At 39.7% G+C, this 17,180-nt stretch overlaps 1 protein-coding gene across 21 annotated transcripts in view; it reads left to right on the forward strand.

The window, feature by feature from the left end:
• The first annotated feature begins 1,243 nt into the window (after positions 1-1,243).
• The window catches only part of BAZ2B (bromodomain adjacent to zinc finger domain 2B), a 296,517-nt gene continuing 280,580 nt past the window's right edge, over positions 1,244-17,180 (forward strand). For 18 of the 21 annotated variants that reach the window (XM_090045633.1, XM_090045651.1, XM_090045634.1 and 15 more), the window contains exon 1: positions 2,907-3,149. In XM_090045633.1, coding sequence (XP_089901759.1) covers positions 3,083-3,149 — 67 coding nt within the window. In that variant the 5' untranslated portion in view covers positions 2,907-3,082. The other 3 variants (XM_090045644.1, XM_090045643.1, XM_090045645.1) reach the window with 3 other exon arrangements.

The raw sequence follows: 17,180 nt of genomic DNA on the forward strand, positions 1-17,180 counted from the left end.
ATTTAATACTTAATCATTTTGAATGCATCAATAGGATCCTATAACAACAGCTTCCATTGAGTAAGCAAATTAAAAGAATTTCTAATACTTTTATGAAACTAGTGAAGTTTGCACTAGTAAAACTGGTTTCCTTGTGACTATTCTTACAACAGGTGAGCTATCACTACTTTTACATTTTGCTGTAGAATACAAAGTACTATCTAGTGACCTAATAATCTTTTAAACTGCTAATTGAAGCCAAACTCAGTACTTAGCTTTCCAGAACTTTATAAAGTGCCCTGTTTAAATCTTCAACAACAAATAATTCCCAATGGCTCAAACATGAATATTTTGCTAAACTTTATTTGAACACAGGAAATATGGCATAGAAATTAAGGTTCTGTATTCAAAATGTTTAAATTCCATGGCTGTGGACACTATAAAAAGTTGAGATAGATAGATAACATCACAAAATACCAGTGTTCTGCTTTGTCTTGATGTTCTGGCACACTAAAAATTCTAAGTGAATCATTCTTTGTAGTTGTGCTAATAATAATAGATATTAGGATTTATATCACATGTTAATGGAAGAGATATATTAAATACCTGCATCACAGCTAGTAAATTTCATACTGAGTTGTCTAAATCCATTGTTTATTTCCATGTTTTTTTAAATTCTATTATCTCTGGAGTGATAATATTTGTTGTCTTAGAAATATATGAGTTTTTGATGAATAACATTAGGAGTGAAACATCTCTTTTAGTGTATCCAGACTTAAATTTTTATCCCACATTTTTCTTCAAGAACATTATTAGTAAATTTTGAGGTTAGAGAAGTACTGACCCAATCAAACATGTACAGAGCTTGGCCTCTGAGTTAATTAAATATGGGTTAATAACATATTATAAGGAAATCATTGTCCTTATTACAGTTATTAGGTAGTTAGTCAAATTATAGCTTCAAAGGAATGCAGAGCATGGAGAACTCGGGATTAAATTATGCATTTGAACCTTAGGCCAGCTTTTACTGTTGAGACAGTTTGCTACTAAGAGAAATTGTGTGTCATTGAAATTAAATGCTTTTCTGGGGATGGAAGGTTCCAGTTTTTAATGAAATTACTGAGTGTGGTGTAGTGAAATGATTAAAATCTGTATTCCGGGAATGTGGCAGTGAAAAAATCAATAAATGCTAGCAAAGCTTTGCTGCTGGATGTGAATCCTGGGAATGAAATAAACTAGTACAAAAATAATAATTAAAAACATATCAGCACATTAATTTATTTAGCATCAGTCTCTTGAGACATCATCTTCACTAATTTTTAGCATACATTTTACTGTGTAATGAGAGGAGCTTTCTTTTCACATATCCCTATTAGACAGGCAGTATTTTTGCCCTTCCCCCAATGTTCCTGCATTGCAATCATTGTGCTTGCACTTATTATGTTACAAATGACCGAGGTAAGGCTGACATTCTCATTGCATGCAAAAAGACCTAGTCTGCCAAGCTTTTTTTTTTTCTAATGAAGCAGCTTTGTGAAATCTCCCCATGTGTTAATACTAATGAAGATCCTCCAGCACAATTAAAATCACAGCCAGTGGCTGAAGAAGAAACACAAAACAATGGCATCTCTCTACATATACGTATTTCTTTATGTTTCAAGCAGCTACATTTAGATGCAATTTTGAAATGATTTTTAGAATATCAAATGATTTTCTGTAGTGTTACTTGTGAAGCAGTCAGACATATTTTTGAAATAAAAGATGCTTTATAGGAGACACCACAGTGAAAAGAATTAATTTATTTTTCTACCTTCTGCGTGGGATTTTATTATAACTTAAAATCTTTATTTTCATAGTCTGGAGGAAGCAATTCTTTGTTTTTTGTGTACTTTAACCCCGGCCTAGCTTGACTCTTTGCCAGGGAGAGAGAGAAACCACGTGTGTAGTTAAAGGGTTAGAGTAGGGAGGTGCAAGTATTTTTGCTCTTCTTCTACAAAAGAATCTATTAACTCAGTTGTTTCAGCTAGAGCAGGAATTTCCAGTAGACAAAATAAAATGCTAATGTTTCCAGACATAGTGCAAAGCACTTAAAAAAAAAAAAAACAACCTTAGCAAATAGTTCTTTTTGAACATATGAATATTTATACACCTTGTATTTTTTTTAGATTTTTGTTTCTATTTTGTTGAATTTGTTTCCATTTGCAGTGTTTCTCTTCAGAGACCTGGCCACCACATCCAGTGTGACTTTCTGATGCGTTTGGTCTCTCGCTGCGTGGACTCCTGGTCCTTTGGCAGCAGGCTGCCACTTGCACCCTGCGATCTTCTGGGGATGTAGGAGAGCTGCATGTTTCAGTCTCGAACAGAGCAGAAGCCATCATTCAGGACGTTTCAGGTAGCTGTGCCTTCACCTCCCCGTGTGTGTTAGCTGCCTTCAGATCCTCCCGAGTGGATATCAAAATGCGTTGGGCTTTTTAAAACACTCCAACTTTTCTGCAACTTTCCCTAGCCCAGAGCCCCTTCACCGAGCGTGCGTGCACGGGGGGGACCAGGAATGCAGCGCTTCCCCCCACTTCTTGCAGGGGCTGATAGGTCATTTATTACCGGGGCTGGAGCGAGATAAACAAGCCTCTCTCTTTTTGCCCCTCGTTAACAGCAACTTTCATTGTTGGAGCGAGAAGAGCCTTCTCGGTTGACGTCACTTTTGGTTCGCGAAGCCTTCGCCTGCAAGTGAGGCTGAATAAACCTCGAGGAGTGCAGCAGCTCCGCGCGGGCGCTGCTGGCAGGGGCGAGGGCGAGGCGGCCGCACCCGCACCCCGGCAGGGTCACGCCGCAGCCCCCAGCCCGCCCCGGCGCTTCTCGGGGCAGTGGGCAGCCCGCCTGCCCGCACCTGGCGAAGGGCAGCTCTGCCAGCCGCGAAGGTGAGTGGCAGCCTCCCCGCGGCGCGCGGGTGGGGGCGGGGTGGGGGTGCGCCCGGCCCGGTCCGGCTGAGGGGTCCCGGCCGCCGCCCCCCTTTGTTGCGCGGGGGCGGGAGAGCGGCGTGGCTGCCGCCCTGCGAGGGACCCCCGCCCTACGAGGGGCCCCGACCTCGCTCTAAACTTTATGTATGGCTGCGGGCGGCCGCTGCCTCCGCCGGGGTCGCCGCTTTGTGCGGGCTGAGGGCGGCGGGGAAGGTAAGAGGAGCCGGCTCCGCGCCGGCCCGGCCCTTCCTCGGGGATGCGGCCGGGCCGGGCCGGGCCGGGCCGGGCCGGGGGAGTTGCCCCGAGCTCCGCCGAGGAGAGGAGCGGCGCGGCGAGGCGAGGCGAGGCGGCTCCCGCTGCCGGGGCTGCCTCGCGCTCTGCCGCTCTCCTTTGTGCGCGCCCGGCTCCCTCGCGCAGAGCCAGAAGCGGCTGCAGCCCTTGGCCGAGTTGTTGAAATTTATCCCTTTGTGTATATTACAATATCCTCCATTTTTCTGCCCTCTAAACAACAAGCCTTTCGCCATCTTGGGCAAATTTGGGTGGCCCGGCGCGGCGCGGCGCGGCACAGCTCTGCGGGGCGCGGGGCAGCTGCAGCGGGAGCCGCGGGGAAGGCGCAAAGTTGAGGCGGGTCTAGGGCCCGACTGTGACGTCACCTGAAGTTGGAGGGGCATTTTTCCAGGAGCCCGGCGCGGTGCCCAGGGCGGGCTCCCTCAGCGCGCGGGGCGGCCGCCCTTGACGTGCACAGGTTGGTAGTGGGTCCGACTCCGCCGTCTCCGGGGCTGCAAGAGGCGCCTCCTCCTCCACTGTGGGTTTTTTTTTTTTTTTTTTTTTGGTAACAGGTGGAGGAATATCTTTGCGTGACTCCCACTTTTATTCCAGCCTTGGGGCCTTTCGCACAGAAATATTAATGTAGCCCTTTAAACGTCCAGAGTTGTGGCACAACATGAACTAGTACATCAAGTGGGGATCAGCCATGCTACCATTTACAAGCAGTTACCTGCACCTCTTACTAAAATTTGCACAAGATGTTTAGTCCAGTTTTCCCCCTAAAGTAGTGAGTGCCTGTCCTCTGGTTGGGTGTGAGATGGGGGTTGGGAAATGTGCTTTTTTTTTTTTTTTTTTTTTAAGTGCTCATTACTCAGATATATATTTGCAACAAATTAAATTCTTTTAATGTAGTGCTGGCTAAACGTTTCCTTTTGGAAAGTACCTGTAGATATTACATGTACTTCAGAGGATATTCCAGATGCTGGATTCTGTGGCTAGCAAAATGTAGTTGGTGTGCTAAATTGAATTTTTCTTAATACTGATTACCTCTGGGTCTAAGCTTTCATGTCAGCTGTTGCAAACAGGGAAACAATAAAAGGTATTGTTCTTTTAAATTACTTCTCAGTGATGCTCTCTTCATCTCATAGAAGTTCGCTTGGTCACGTGGCAAAACTTAGGCAAACCCTGACTACTTGATAAATAACAAGTACCATAAATAGAATGTTATATTTGAATTCCATTTCCCGCATCAGTTTTATTTTTTACAGAGTAAATACAGTCATGCCAACAAGAACATGAAACTGCCCGTGTTTAATTTGCATTCCTTTTGTCTTCAGGGTTGGTAAAAACATTGACTACAATTAACATGGAGACTAACAGGAACACTTCCTAGTACATCAAGATGTTTTTTAGCAAACTCAAAATTCAGTGATATATTTAACAGTTTTTATTGTTGCATAGAAAGTAGGTTTTTATGTTAATAAATGTCAGCTGCTCACCTTAGCATGTTCTTTAAAAATGCTTTAGAAAGCCTGGTTGAATTAAATGTCTGCCAGTTATGTGAATCTTAGGTAGATGAAAATGTTTAAATAGTTAAAAGCACGTAGAACAGATGGTTCTAAATTATACATGCAGCAAAGGCCTGGAAGATTTGGCAGATTATAAATGGTGAGCAACAGAGGATAAGCAGTTTTAAGAAAATGGTAGTTAAGTATATTTGATGTCTCACACCTATTGTAAACTGTGCACACATTTTTGTCACAATGCTACATGAACAATTTCCAGGGAACATCAAGCAAATTGTATTTGTATTTGAAACCATTTTCAATATTGGCAGTATGTACAAATTGTAAGTATTAAAGAGGGACTTCTTTGGTGTCCAAGTAATTATAAGTCTAATTTGGCAAGCAGGAACCTTTTAAAAAATTAATAGGACTTACTGATTCTTTTAAAAAAACTATAGCCTATAAAATGAGACATTGTTAAAGTTATATGTGAATGTACGTACATTGGAGAGCAAAAAATTCTTTAGAGAATCAAGTTATGGTTTCTTGCTATTTATTGACTTGCTGCTATTTTGAATTAAAGGCATGATTAAGCTTCCTGTGAGTAACTGCATTGACAATAAGCTGTTGAACTGTACTACTCATATTTCTGATTAAATTTAAATAAATACCGGTCTGTGGAGTTAGCTACATGAGAATAACCCAACAAAATGGCATTTGCTTAAGCTCACAATTAAGGTCACAGTTTATATTGCAAATTAGTATGGAAAGCTGTTTTTGGTAATAAAGTTTACTAAATATATGTCTGTTAATTTTGCTTATAATATGTAGTTTCTTAACCCTGCCATCTTTACCTCTGCAGATAACAAGAAAAAGGAACAGTGATTTTTGTATTACACAGTGTAAAAACATGGGTACATTTAGTATGCTGTCCTTATGGCAAAGTAAAATATGTTGCAAGACTAAAAATTTTGGGGGGGTTGTATAAGACCTTTATTTAAAATACACATAAGAAAGTAAGACCAATGTTAGATTTTTGGTGTGCACTGCCCTTTTTCTCATTTCTTTGTTTGCATGTTTATTATAGAACTGCAGTGTAAAGGAGCAGATGTTTTGCCAAACATCCTGATGTGTTGCTTTTTCTTATGGGAGTGCCTAACTGTTCCTTCTGATGCATCGACTTGACAGCTGGTTGATTTCATGGAGCTGCTAAGAAGCCATTAGTGGTGTCATTGAATTGAAACAGAACAGTCACTCCCAGCTTGAACCTCAATTGTTAATGTCTTTGTTGCTACTTTTGTGTTCTACACAAGATGTGGAATATCACAGTTGCAAGAAAGTGCATGCTTTTGTGTGATCTCTCTGAATTAGTGAAAGGATGTGTTAATTTTTTACTGCTTTTAGATGTACAATATCCTTATTATGGCATATCTGGGATTAGGATATTTGAGTTACTGACCTAGACTTAGCAAAACTAGAATTGCAATTTACTGTGCAAGCTGGCATGGAAATGCTAGTCCAAAACTGAAGTTATATATCAAGATTTATTCCTAGTCCACAAGGGGTGTTAAATTCTAAAAGCACTAAAGGCAAAGTAACTACCCCCTTACCCCCAAAAAAGCCTCATAAAAACTAGGATCTTTTGTAATAAAATATGTGTTTATGGCTACATGATATTATAAGATATTATTGATTTCAGTAGAGATTTAATCCTAAAAAAACAGTATAATAGGAAAAAAGACCTGTACATATATTTGTTTCTTTTTTTAAATGCATGACTTTAATATAATAAATGCCTGACAAAGAGTAGTTTTTGTCTCACTCAGGTGAGTTGGCCAAATGAAGTCAATAGGATGACTGCCTAAAGCCAATAGGGTGTGCCCCTGAATGTAAACTGAACCTCAAATTTCATTGTACTTTTCTATAGTTAATTTCAGTCAATGATATTAAATGGTTTTATAAGCAAGTCTGTGACCTTTTTTAATACTGTGAGGGAGCAGTCAAGAGCAGCACTGGCAAAGTTAATGAGAAGAGAGACAACAGTATATTTCAGAATTATCTTGTAGAATGGAACAGTCTGAACACTGACATAACAATGTAATGCAAATAAATTACACTCTTTAAAGTGTATACAGGACAATGCAGATCCTTAAATACCAGTACAGAGCATAACTAAAACTGATTTTTCCTCTCCTCCCCCCAAAAACAATTATAGAAATGATCACAAACTTTATTCAGCATAAATTATGTTCCTAGTTTGTAAAATTCCAATTATACTAATATTTTTCCCTACATATGATTCTATTCTGGTTAATGTTGTGGTAGTTATAAATGGAAATGCTGCTTTGATGTCATTACTTAAGTGGGTTGTAGGTGTCTGGACTTCTTTCATGTTTACTTTTAAGGTTAAGTCATGGAAACAGTAATAGAAAAGCAGTCAGATCAGCTTGGAAAAATTAAATCTTTTCTATTTTGTTACCTAGTTTTTCTCATGCAATCAGGAACAGCAAAGGAGTCACCAATGGGTTGTGTGAGAAAAATGCTGTTGTAAATTAGATTTAATACTTCACACACTTTTTAGCTTGGCTTTTGAGAGCTTTATGAAGCTGTTTTACAGACAGGGAAAACTGAGGCACAGAGAAGTTAAATGACTCATCCAAGGCCATTGCAGTAAGTCAGTGGCAGAATTGAGGAAAAGAACCACTTCAGCGTGGGGGTCATGTTTCTCTTAGAAATTAAAGGCTTGCATGTTATCTAGCATGCTTGTTATGTGTAAAGTCAAGATTATGCACAACTCTTTGAAGGATTGAGGTTATAGCCTACATACAGTCTCTTTATAATGCCCAATGTAAGTGGGATATTTTGATTATTCTGAATATTTTTTTCTTACAGTTTTAATCTAAAATGTTCATATCCAGCATCAATGACTGTTATAAAATAATGTGCAATATATGAAGTGTCGTGAAAATACTAGACAAGTCTTTTTTTTGTTAGTGGCTCTCCATATGTGTATGTGTGCAATAATTTGTTTTGGGTGTGGGTTGGGGTGATTGGTTTAGTCAAGGGCAGTTTATAATTAGTGTTGTTGGATAATGAAATATAAATTGACTTTCTGCATTACATACAAGTGTTCTCTGAAACGTCATTGTAGGCAGAGCATGAGTAGCTTCAATTTTCTTGCGTTTTCTTTAAACGGATGAGAATTCTAAAATGCCAGTCTTTTTTTATATTGCTAGTGAGACCAACAGTTTAAATGAACTATGGCTGAAAAATCCCCTCCCCCCATATAACTATAAGAAACATGTTTAGGTACTTGTAAATGAACATTATTTCTCTAATCTCTTCTTCTTTTAACTTTATGTTTACTAAAGTAAGTCCCTTCTCTTGTTCATATGGGATTTTTCAAACAGCAGCTAGAAAAAAAAATATTTTGGCAAGAGGACTCCCAGGGAGATGTTGTTTCTGAAACTACCTTAAAAAAACTAGGTTTTGAAATTCACAAAGTTCCTTTTAATTCTCACAGAAGGTAGGTTCTAGTTTCTGTTAGTGTGTAAACTCTCGCATTGCTTGTCAAGATTTCCTGGTTCCTAGTTGGACAAGACATAAAACTCCCTATTCATTTGATTTAGGTCATACAGTGAAAACAGCTGAATGGGTTAAGCCTGAATAGCTTAGATCCATGTGCAGAAATGTTTCTGACTTCTGTGAGGGAATGGCGCTGATCATAAAACTTAAACTAAAAATCTGAGGGCACTACCCAAAATTTGGACTCAATCCAAGCCAATGGGATTTCTCCCAGTTGTGAAGCTGATGTGGACTTCCACAGTAGTGTTCGCATGATAAAACGCTTGTGTGTGCATTTTTAAAAACAAACAAACCTCAAATTGTTGGGCTAAAGAAATGCTTAAATGCATTCTAAAATAAAACTTTGCTTAAAAACAACTGGGTAATCTATCCATCAAACAAGTCTATATATTCTTTTTGTTTCCCCTGCCTCCCTTCCCCTGGGTTTTCCATGTTGGATATATTTCTGACCTTATTATCGCTTGATTTGTTGCAAATAGTTTTCAGTATTCAGATACTAAAATAAAATTTACTATAAAATATGTCGTTGTTAAAGTTAAACTCTAAGGAATTGTAGTTTTGTAGTATTGGATTGGGTTAGGAATATTTTTATTTTTCATTAACGATTATATAGTGACATTTAGGAAGGGAGGGCAGACTAGTTCAGTTGGTTTTGAGCTTTTGAATCATTAGACTTGGGTGTGAATATAAACCTAAAAAAAGACATTGCTTAGATAATTTAAATCACTTTGCATATGTTTAGAACAATCAGAAGTTATACACTTATTTAGATAGTGACTCTGTTATGTTGAATTTTAACATTTTTGCTTTAATGCTTTTTTCAAGATGACATTTGCATTTAATAGAATACAATGTTAAGAGATTAGTATAATGGTAGAATGTATTAAATTAATATACATAATACAAAAAGCCTCATTCCTCTCTTGTAAAAGAGAAATCTTGCTTGAAGATAATTATTTCATAGGTCCAGTGGATGTGTAGAGACATAATTGTGTGTTTTTTACCCTGTTTTCTGTTCTTACACTTTTCCACAAGCATGCACTCATTAATCAAAGACGTTGCACTCCTGCTGAGGGCAGAGAGGTTCATCAAATTGGCAGCCGGTTTGGTGTAAAGAACGGTGTACTGAAGCTCTTAACGCGCTGGGACATAAATAAATCTAAGGTCTTTGTATGCAAACCCTGGAGGTTAATACTGTATAATTCAATGTCCTGTCTTTGTTTTTATGATTGATGTTTTTAAATGTTTGAAGCTTGATGCAAGCCTTCTAGTAGGTCAGGGCTGACAATCTGATTGGCTGAAGCAAAAAAGCATTAGGTTGACAGAGGGACTTTGAGTACGCTGCAGAGATTTTGATTTTTTTTCTGGGAGATCATTGTCATATTGCCTAAGCTGTTATAGGAATGTTCCAGTGATTGACATCCCCTGCTGTGATAATGGACCTAGTGCATGAAATGCCAATAGTTTGGTCTTATTTGTTCTGAAGCTTACTGCTATTTGTATCCTTAACAGAGCTAACATGTAGAACAAGCAAAAACTACTGGGATTTCTCTGTAGAAATAGCACTGGGATTTGGCTTTAACATGAATTGGTTGCATATTCATAATTTAAGAACAGCTGGTTACAGCAAGCACATAGTCATTTGCAAGCTATTATAAACCATTCCACTCACACATGGAGCCTGTGCTTGAGCTCCCTTTTTATTGATCTACCTGCATTTAAAATCTGGTCACTGCTACCACAGAGGCCTTTCATTTTAGCTGTGCTTGCAACATAGAACATCTTCAATTTTAAATATTTAACTAAATGCTGAATAAAATGATAAAGTATGGGCTTTGAAGACACAAACTGTAAGGGTCAGCAATGAGACAAATCTTAAATGCAAAATCTTACTTATGTAAAGCAGCCTGAAAAATACATCATGCGACCTTGGTAGTCCTTTGATTACTTTCCTTCTTTGAAATAAGAAACCTTTGCTAGATTTAGTCAATGTCATGCTATTGAGAACAAGCTTGGCTTTTCAGAGGAGACTCCAAAATTATAAAATAAATTCTATTAAACTTTATCATTACTGTGTGATAAAACAGCAATAAATACCTTGTGATTTATAATAATCTTGACAAGTACAGGAGGCAACATTTGAGAGACAGGTTAGAGATTGCTTTACTGTTTTCATGTCTCAGAAGTAGGTGGTCTTGCTTTTTGTTGTGTTGACAGTATGTGTGCTTGATAATAACAGCCAGCAGTGGCATCTGAGCTGCGCCAATAAATATGAAATTCCTTTTTAGAGACAAAGGATCTTGCTTTTCCATGGTTGGGAATAAAGTGGAGATTAACATTATGCTAGTTTTACAACTCTCCCTAATCTTTGCTTGCCTTAAAACCTAGGAGCTGGAGCTCCTAGAAATGTAAGTCTTTTCCTGTTGCTAAATAAAAGGTATTTCTTTTTTTAGGTATTGAGCATCCTGTTATAGCAAGTGAGGCACTAGTCATTATCACACAAGTTCAAATTCAGTATGACGTGAGCTAGAAGCTCCCAATATAGTGTGGAAGACTGAAAAGATTGTTAAATGCTTGCTGGATGTGAGTAGACCTAGAACGATGGGATACTTTGCATAGGAAGGTTGTTTAATATGTTAATTGGGTACAGCACTTTTTAAAAGGTTAAGCACTACAGGACATGCAAAGTAGTATTTGTTTGTTTATTTGTTTATTTATTTATTTATTTATTATTATTCACAGTTCCAGCTGCTTAAAGATTTACCTCTAGCATCCTATTGTTTCCTATTGAGCTGATGAGGGTACAACTAGTATGGTTCATAGGGATCAGTTGCCGTGGTTTCTTTAGCAGGTGCAGAAGTGGAAGGTGTTCTCTTTCTCTCTTTTTTTAATCCATCCTATAATATACCCATAGTACAAAAATAAATTAATTCTAGCACATTCATTTGGGCCTTCAATGTAAAGAGAATGATTTTACTTTTTCTTGGTGGAAATAAGAAAGAGTCCATTATGGTTCCTTTAAGAAATCTTTAAGTGTATGGGAGTTAAAAAAAAAGAATTTTTTTTGGTTGATAGTTAAAATTATTGAATGGGAATAGAATATTCAGCTGCAACATTTGTTGGTATTTTTTCAGTTAGCAACAGGCCACGAGTCAAATTTTGTCAACTTCTTTTTAAGACAGATAGTGCTAAAAGGTTACTGTGTGGCTGAGGAAGGTGTCACTGCAAACATGACTGTGTCAGGAACTTGGCAGAGGTAGTCTTGTTTTCAGTTTTTGAGCCATTTTTTGTTTTTTGTTTTAACATGTTTGAACCAGAGTAGATTAGAGTCCTGTTGGGTGGGTTACAGATTAAGAATGTTATTGACTGCACAAAAGGGTATTAAATGGCGTGACTACCATTTCATTTGGTAGCAAAATTACGACAGCACATTGTTGGAAAGATATAATAATTGCCCAGGCGTGGTGAAGAAAGCATTCATGCGTATTTTCATGTCTTGAGCCTGTCAGACATTTGGAGTGGATGGTTGCCACGTGGAGTAGAGGTGAAATGATTACTTGGGACCTTGGTTGGCATAGTAGAAAGGGTCTAGAGCTGCCTTGTGCTTGGCTAGAGCTCTACATGAGCTTGCCAAAAACCACTAGAGAAAAGATGTGGAGTAAAAGAACATGCAGTCTGTTTGCTACTCAGTTACATGCAGGAGGATATAGGAAAATAAATTTATGAAAAGTTTGAATATATTCCTAAAACAGCAGCAAACTATTACAAGTTGCAGTTTGGTCATTTGCCTTTTGACAGTGATGTAGGCAGTCAGTTTCATTGTTTTTGCTTTTTTTTTTTTTTTTTGGCCTAGCTTTCTTCAGTAGCTCTTACAAGAGTTAGGTGGTATTTTTCTGCCCAAAGCTTAAAAAGATAGCAGGAATCAATGTTTTCCTCACCCTTGACTAAATGTTTTCAGGATGTGCTGGGAAGAAGGAAGAAGTCGCCAGCGTTCACTTTTGGCATGTCCCAAGGTTTAGTTCTGGAATGCTATCTTTTGTGCGTGTGTGAATACATATATTCACCATTGAAACGTAAACTAGACTGAAAGCTGGGATGGGAGAAGGAAATCCAGTGGAACTGATTGATGCAAGCTTTTTGTTAGTGTACGTAATGTTCACTTCCATTTACAATGCGCTTGCAGAAACCTTTCTGGCTGAATTCTGTAGAAAATAGCTATTCTGACAATGTCCTCCCCACCCCCCCTTTACAACTTCAGGTATATATTTAGCACATTATAACCCCCCCCCCCAACTTTCCCCCCATTTTGTGGCGCAATGAATTATTTTCTTGATGTAGCTTCCTGTATTTTTTCCTATGTGCCTTTTTTTTCTTAAGACACAACGTTTAATTTTTTTTTTTACCAGTCATACACAACCGTTGGAAAGCATAATTTAAAAGAAAAGACTATAAAACTTATTTAGGGATCAGTTTAAGTGGCCCATAAATGCCAGTATTTTCATTATTACTTGGTGTGATACTTAGAACACAGCACGTTAAGTATACCTAACATTTGTCCAAGACATCTGAGGGCAAGCATAGAATCATTACTTCTCATACAAATAGTTGTTGTAGACTAGCATTCAGATATAACATCATATTATATATTTTAAATCATAGGAAGTAATAGCATAATTTAGGAAAGTACCGTGTGATCATAAAGACTGCACCATAAGGGAACAAATTTAATATTGTTCTTACAACCATGTCTTTGATATTTAATGATTTCTGAGTGTTCAAGTGCCAACTTTAATGTTCTCTCTGTTCACTTATACTTTTCATGCTTACAAATAATGAATTTTTCGTGAAGTATTTTTAATTATCTGTAATGATTTGTCTGGACCCCAGCATTCCATATATTATACATTTTAGGAGACAAATGGAAGGGAGCACATTTCCTGCACAGCCTTGGAGCTCTACAGCACTGCTGTTGGAGTTCTTAATATGCATTTGAGTGGGATTTTCTCGGCTGCAGTTTCAGAGGCTGTGGATCCCTTCCATATTGAGTATATCATAATTGGTCCACTTCACATGCATCTTAGACTTGTGAGGACTGAGGAAAGGCTCTCAATGAGCCCTCTCTTCAGTCATCTTCAGCAATATAGATGAAAAGGCAGTTGACCACTGGCTTATTTAGGTTAGCAGAAACAGTGTCATGTTATTTGGCTGTGCACTTTAAGCTTGGAACACCCCCTTTTAAATGACTATGCGCAGTCAATACCTTATATTCAAAGTTTCATAACTTAGCACAATCAAGTTTAGTTTTCTTCAGGAGAAATTTTTTGCCACTTTTTAAGGAGGGCTATGTCAGTGCCAACGTGCAAGTGTTAACTTACTGGGTGTTTTTTGTTTTTTTTTTTAAGTTACAATAACTTTTTAATAATGTGAGAGGGTATAACCTTCCCTGTATATCCATATTCTCCTCTTAGCCAAGTATGGATGGGCCATTTGTTCAAACTTCCTGCAGAGACCAAGTAGGGAGAACATAGCCCCAAAAGATAGAAATATTATTCAGTTATAAAAGTAGCTGCAAAACATCATGGTCTATAAATTGTCACCTGTTGATTAGCATGAACTGTAGTGATTAAACATTAGGGCAGTGCAGTTTTTACACAGATCAAAATTAGTTTTTAAAAACTGAACTTCTAACTTATTAGCTCTCAATATTTAATATTTAGAAAAATGGCAGTTTGCCTTAGGGAGGCATTGATTGGTTTACAGATGTATATATGATTTTGGAGTACAGGATAAGATTTTGGCAAGTAACATTTTGGTGAATTGTCCATTGCTTAGGACGAATAAAGGAAGAAAAGGGAAAGTTGTTAAGACTTGCTTCTGTTTTCTGAGGGGTTAGATCAGGGGTGCACAAAATGGTGGATTGGCCATTTCCCAGTCTCTGCTAGCACTGCTTGGGCTGGTCTGCATGGGAACCCTAGCCCCACACAGTCATGGTCCTGTCGTTCCTGGGATCTCCATAGAAACCTGCTAGAGTGATGCAGGCAGAGGCTGCTGGTAAATGGAGTTGGTTGTGGGCCTGATGTGGCCCATGGGCTGGACTTTGCCATCCCTGGGTTAGAAGGACAGAAATAGGTTTGTATTTTTGAATATTTTAATGTTGGTTGTAAAATAGTAGAAGATTATGCTAAAGGTAGTTTGGGTGCCATGGCCTACTTATGAGATGGGTGTGACTAATTCTCACGTTATTTCACACGTCATCTAATCCCAGATATAGTAGTAGTACACTTGAGAAATTATGACAACAGGTAACCTCAGGTTTTGACCCAAATCAGGGTTGTGGGGCTCTCCTGGCAAATGGTCCACGTGGCTGTTACGTTGCTGCCCCCTGCAATCCCAGCTCAGCCCGGGCTTTGCCAGTCAGCGGCGGGGGTTGTGACCCGGATTTAGGATTGCAGCAAAAAAAGGTTGGGAGCCACTGAACTAATGCTATGTCAGAAGTCTGCTTGGGCGCTTGCTTCAGGTTCTGAGTCTATTAATCAAGACTTTCAAAGTAACACCAAAAACTAAGCTATTCTTCTAACTCAAGGGTGTCAAACAGAGTTCATGGTATGTATCCAGTTCACAGACTCATTCTGTCTGGCCTGCTGGTAGTCTGGTGGGCTACTGGAAGTTGGGTGATGTGGCCAGTGGGACATGCCGCACTGCAGAATTTTGGGGTCCTTGGATTCGGATGGGAATGGCCACTGTTGGCACAGGGCAAGCAAGGGCCTTGAAGATAAACCATTCACTTGCTCTGCTGCCATCTGATCCCCAGTCTACAGTACTCCTTGCCTCCAGACCTGTGCTGTCACCTGAATGTCCTGTGCTGTCAGCTGAATGTGGACTTCTGACCCACTGCAGCTTCTGCTGTCTCTGCATCTGGCTTGGGAAGAGCCCCCAAAGTTTAGATATGGTCTTGGGCCTGAGGTGATTTTGACATCTCTGCTCTAACTAAAGCAGGTTGTAGGGTCTCAGAAGCCTTTTCCCCTTGTGCCTCTCCCTCTGCTCCAGTGATACTCACAGGAGCCAACTTGTTTCACCTGACCTCTCCTAAGCTTTCTAGGAGCCACTTGAATCCTTTTTAGCTGATCGAGTAATCAAACAGAGCTGGTTGACCCTAAGATCCTTGGGCCCTGAAAGGGTTAGATCTCCCTGTTATGGAGTTATAGATTGAGATATTATTAGGTTCTTGACCATCTGTTTAAGAAGCTAAATGGTGGCAAGAAGTATGAAGCTATTGAGGCTAAAAAAGATGTAAAATCAACTTCACGTGGAAAGAATATTTGGTATTAGGTGTGACACAGGAACAGCATCTGACGTTATTTCACCCATATGCCACTTACAGAAGTAAGAAAATTACATTTTCACTGTGCATTTACAGAATACTGTATAGAGTTTGATTTAGTGGCCTCCTGATAAGAGATTTGTTTATGAAACTGTCATGTGGATCTTCAGTTTATGGCAGTCAAATGTGGGCTGGGAAGTTATCCAGGAATCCAAGAATAGTTAGACCTTTCAGAAAGTGTCAGAATTCACAAGTCCCGGGCTGGGTTTTGAAATCTGCCTTCTGATTTTGGGTTGGCTGTTCTTGTGATTTGTCTCTCCTGAATTTGTGCAGGTTTAGTTGTTTTTTTTTTTCCACCCCCATGCATGTAAAGTAAGTTTATTTACATGGGTGTAAGCGGCTGTGCCGTGTTCAGGTTTGCTGCTGAGGTCTAGGGCTCCAATCTGTCAAGCGTCAGTTCTTGGGGCCTGACAGCTTAATCTTGCTGGCTCTATCTTGCCCACCATGTCTTGATATTTTTTAGATGAGTAGGGAGGGCCCTTGATGTTTTACATTTGCCCTCATGAGTGCCTCGCTATCTCTCGGGGCTCTGCCTCCCCATAACCTGTCCTTGCACCAACCTGGTCTTATGGTCTGGTCAGGCCAAATGCCATCGGATGGTAAAATGGCATCATCCTCACAGTTGGTCTAATCTTTCTCTCAATATTTAGTTGGCCATTTGTCTCACAGTTCTGTGGGCTTTGATGGGTATGCCCGTCAGGATTAGTTCATTACATATCCTTAATTTTCCTTGTGTGACATTGCTGCCCTCTCAACCTGACCACGGGAGACCTTGCCTCTCCAGAACAAACTCAGTTTGTCCCTCCTGTCAGTCCTGCCAAGTATCCTGTGTTTGCTGTCACCTCTGTTCTGTGCCGGCAACTCCTCCGCAGTGTGAAGCTGGTCCAACAGTGTTGAGGGCCTTCCAATCAGAAGAGCTACCTCTTTTCTTCTCTTTGTTCTTCTTGTGCTGGAGGACACTCAGGTTTGGGTTGGCTCTCCAACAGCCATGCTCCCAGGTCTGTGTTCTGGCCTCAGCCATCACGGGGTGCACCTTTATGACGTCCTTTGCAGTGTACCGGCCGACCTGGATCGAGCAGGAGCTTCTAAAGCAGGGTGGATGTGGCACCGGGAACACCCCAGACCAGCATCTTCTTAGGTAAGTTTCTGCTCCTGGAAAGAATGTCTGCCTCGGTTTCCCAGGCTCAGGGGCCAGTGGGGTGTTCCTTAGGGTTCTGTCCCCCCAACAGGAGTCGGCAAGGTACTCCCTGCTACAGCAATGGGTATTAAGACATGATCAGTGTAGTTTCTTTTGATTACCTTCAAAAATAAATGTTGCCATGATTACTGCAATAATCTTTATAAAAGGGGCAGACTGAATACAAACACATTTATTAGGGGGATGCAAAATGGGCCATATTTGATTCGGACTTGGCCCGCATTGGGGACAGTGATTCAAGTCGTTGATTCGGATCACTGTCCCCAATTCGATTCAGCTTTAAATGCTTTTTCTATGTACGTTGAGGT

This window comes from Crocodylus siamensis, chromosome 4 (assembly GCF_052110815.1).
Source record: "Crocodylus siamensis isolate JL-2025a chromosome 4, ASM5211081v1, whole genome shotgun sequence".
Taxonomy (NCBI): domain Eukaryota; kingdom Metazoa; phylum Chordata; order Crocodylia; family Crocodylidae; genus Crocodylus; species Crocodylus siamensis.